The sequence below is a fragment of the Ceratina calcarata genome, unplaced genomic scaffold, assembly GCF_001652005.2.
Source record: "Ceratina calcarata isolate Rehan_Ccalc_2016 unplaced genomic scaffold, ASM165200v1 scaffold4355, whole genome shotgun sequence".
Lineage (NCBI taxonomy): Eukaryota > Metazoa > Arthropoda > Insecta > Hymenoptera > Apidae > Ceratina > Ceratina calcarata.
The window spans coordinates 229-1,692 of record NW_017167331.1 but is presented as its reverse complement, the minus strand read 5'-3'; the positions used below and the strand labels follow the sequence as shown (position 1 = coordinate 1,692).

Here is a 1,464-nt window from a genome sequence, read left to right as displayed (position 1 = left end):
CGAAAATAATTTATAACTACTTATTTATAATATCCAGTCTATTAGCATTATTTATAATTATACAACGGAGAAGCTGCAATTATAAATTAAATGGCTAGTTATTTTTTAAAATAATTTGCGTTCGAATATTAAACAAGCACTGATAGTCCTTAACATCATTCAACGCGGTATTGTAATTTCAATTTATAACAATTTAATATAATGACATCGACAGGTCGGTAGATAATTTGGACATTCAAAGTCGAAGCGGATGCACCAGGCAAGAGAGCGAGCAAGTCCAGGAAGAGGAATTAGCCGAGGACGTGGGTGCCGGTGGACCGGAAACGGAGGGAAAAGAATCAGCTCCGGGTCCACCCCCGCCACCCATGTCTCCGCTTGAGAAGTCACGGCGGATTGGCGAGATCGCTAACGCCGAATCCGAGTCAACAAGAAGCCCACAACCGCTTGCAACTATTAGTATTCAGGATCTTACGAGTATCCAATTAAGAAGAACCACCGCAAAAATAAACGCGACTAAAACATTTTCCGCGCCGCCGCCGCGCAGTGTGTCTATGACTAATGGTAAGCGAAACCGAACTGCAAATCTGCTATAAAAAAATATATACCTACTATGGGAACGATGTTTTCAAGAAAGACTTTTTTGACATCGTTATTATATTTTTTCTTGCTTAATTATTACACGTCGTATCAGTTTCAGAGCCGTTCTTCGTTCAAAAAACCGACTTAATCGCAGAATTGAAGAGAACCAAGGACATACCCGGGATAAAGAAGCTGAAAGTGGAGATGGCTCAAGTGGAGAAAACGCAGGAACAGAATCTCATGTCGGAAATCAACAAAACGTTCAGCGTTTCGAATTTCGTGGATCAGGTAAATTCTCTTTGCTACAGATTCACTGTTTGTCGTTTGCCATTGGTTCATTCGTTGATTTTTTTTTATAGATTCCTGAGAAGGACAGTTCTGGAAACGTGATACCGATATGGAAACGACAAATGCTCGCGCGGAAAGCTGCCGAAAGAGCGAAGAAAGAATTGGAAGAGCAAATTGCCAGAGAAAACGAAGAGAGACGACAGAAGGCGATACCTGCTTGGAAGAGACAGCTCCTTGCTAAGAAGGATAACGACGAAAAAAGGTATCTATTTCCTATGTTATAATATTGTTTATTTCGGTTTTTGGTGATGGGAAATGTGGGAACTACGATTAAGAAAGCATCCATTTTTTAATTGAAACTATTAAAATCCCAGAAATTGTATTTTTTTATTTAAAGTAGAATCACAATAATTAATTTAAACATTGTACAACTAGAATAGTCAATTAATATTATATTGTTGTATACCAAACTAAGCATACATAGATAAGATACCTCGTCCAATTATTCCAGACCCCAATGACCTCATCCTTAACTCCAATTCATCTTGTCAACATCCAGCTTTACATCATCCTCCACTTTGCACTCTGCGTCATTTT

General features: G+C 38.7%; 1 protein-coding gene across 1 annotated transcript; it reads left to right on the top strand.

The window, feature by feature from the left end:
- Window positions 1-194: 194 nt before the first annotated feature.
- On the top strand, window positions 195-1,166 carry LOC108626988 (uncharacterized). The gene is made up of 3 exons (XM_018027987.2): window positions 195-561; window positions 692-867; window positions 939-1,166. The coding sequence occupies exons 1-3, from the start codon at window positions 366-368 to the stop codon at window positions 1,149-1,151; spliced, it is 585 nt and encodes a 194-aa protein (XP_017883476.2). The 5' UTR covers window positions 195-365; the 3' UTR covers window positions 1,152-1,166.
- Window positions 1,167-1,464: the final 298 nt, after the last annotated feature.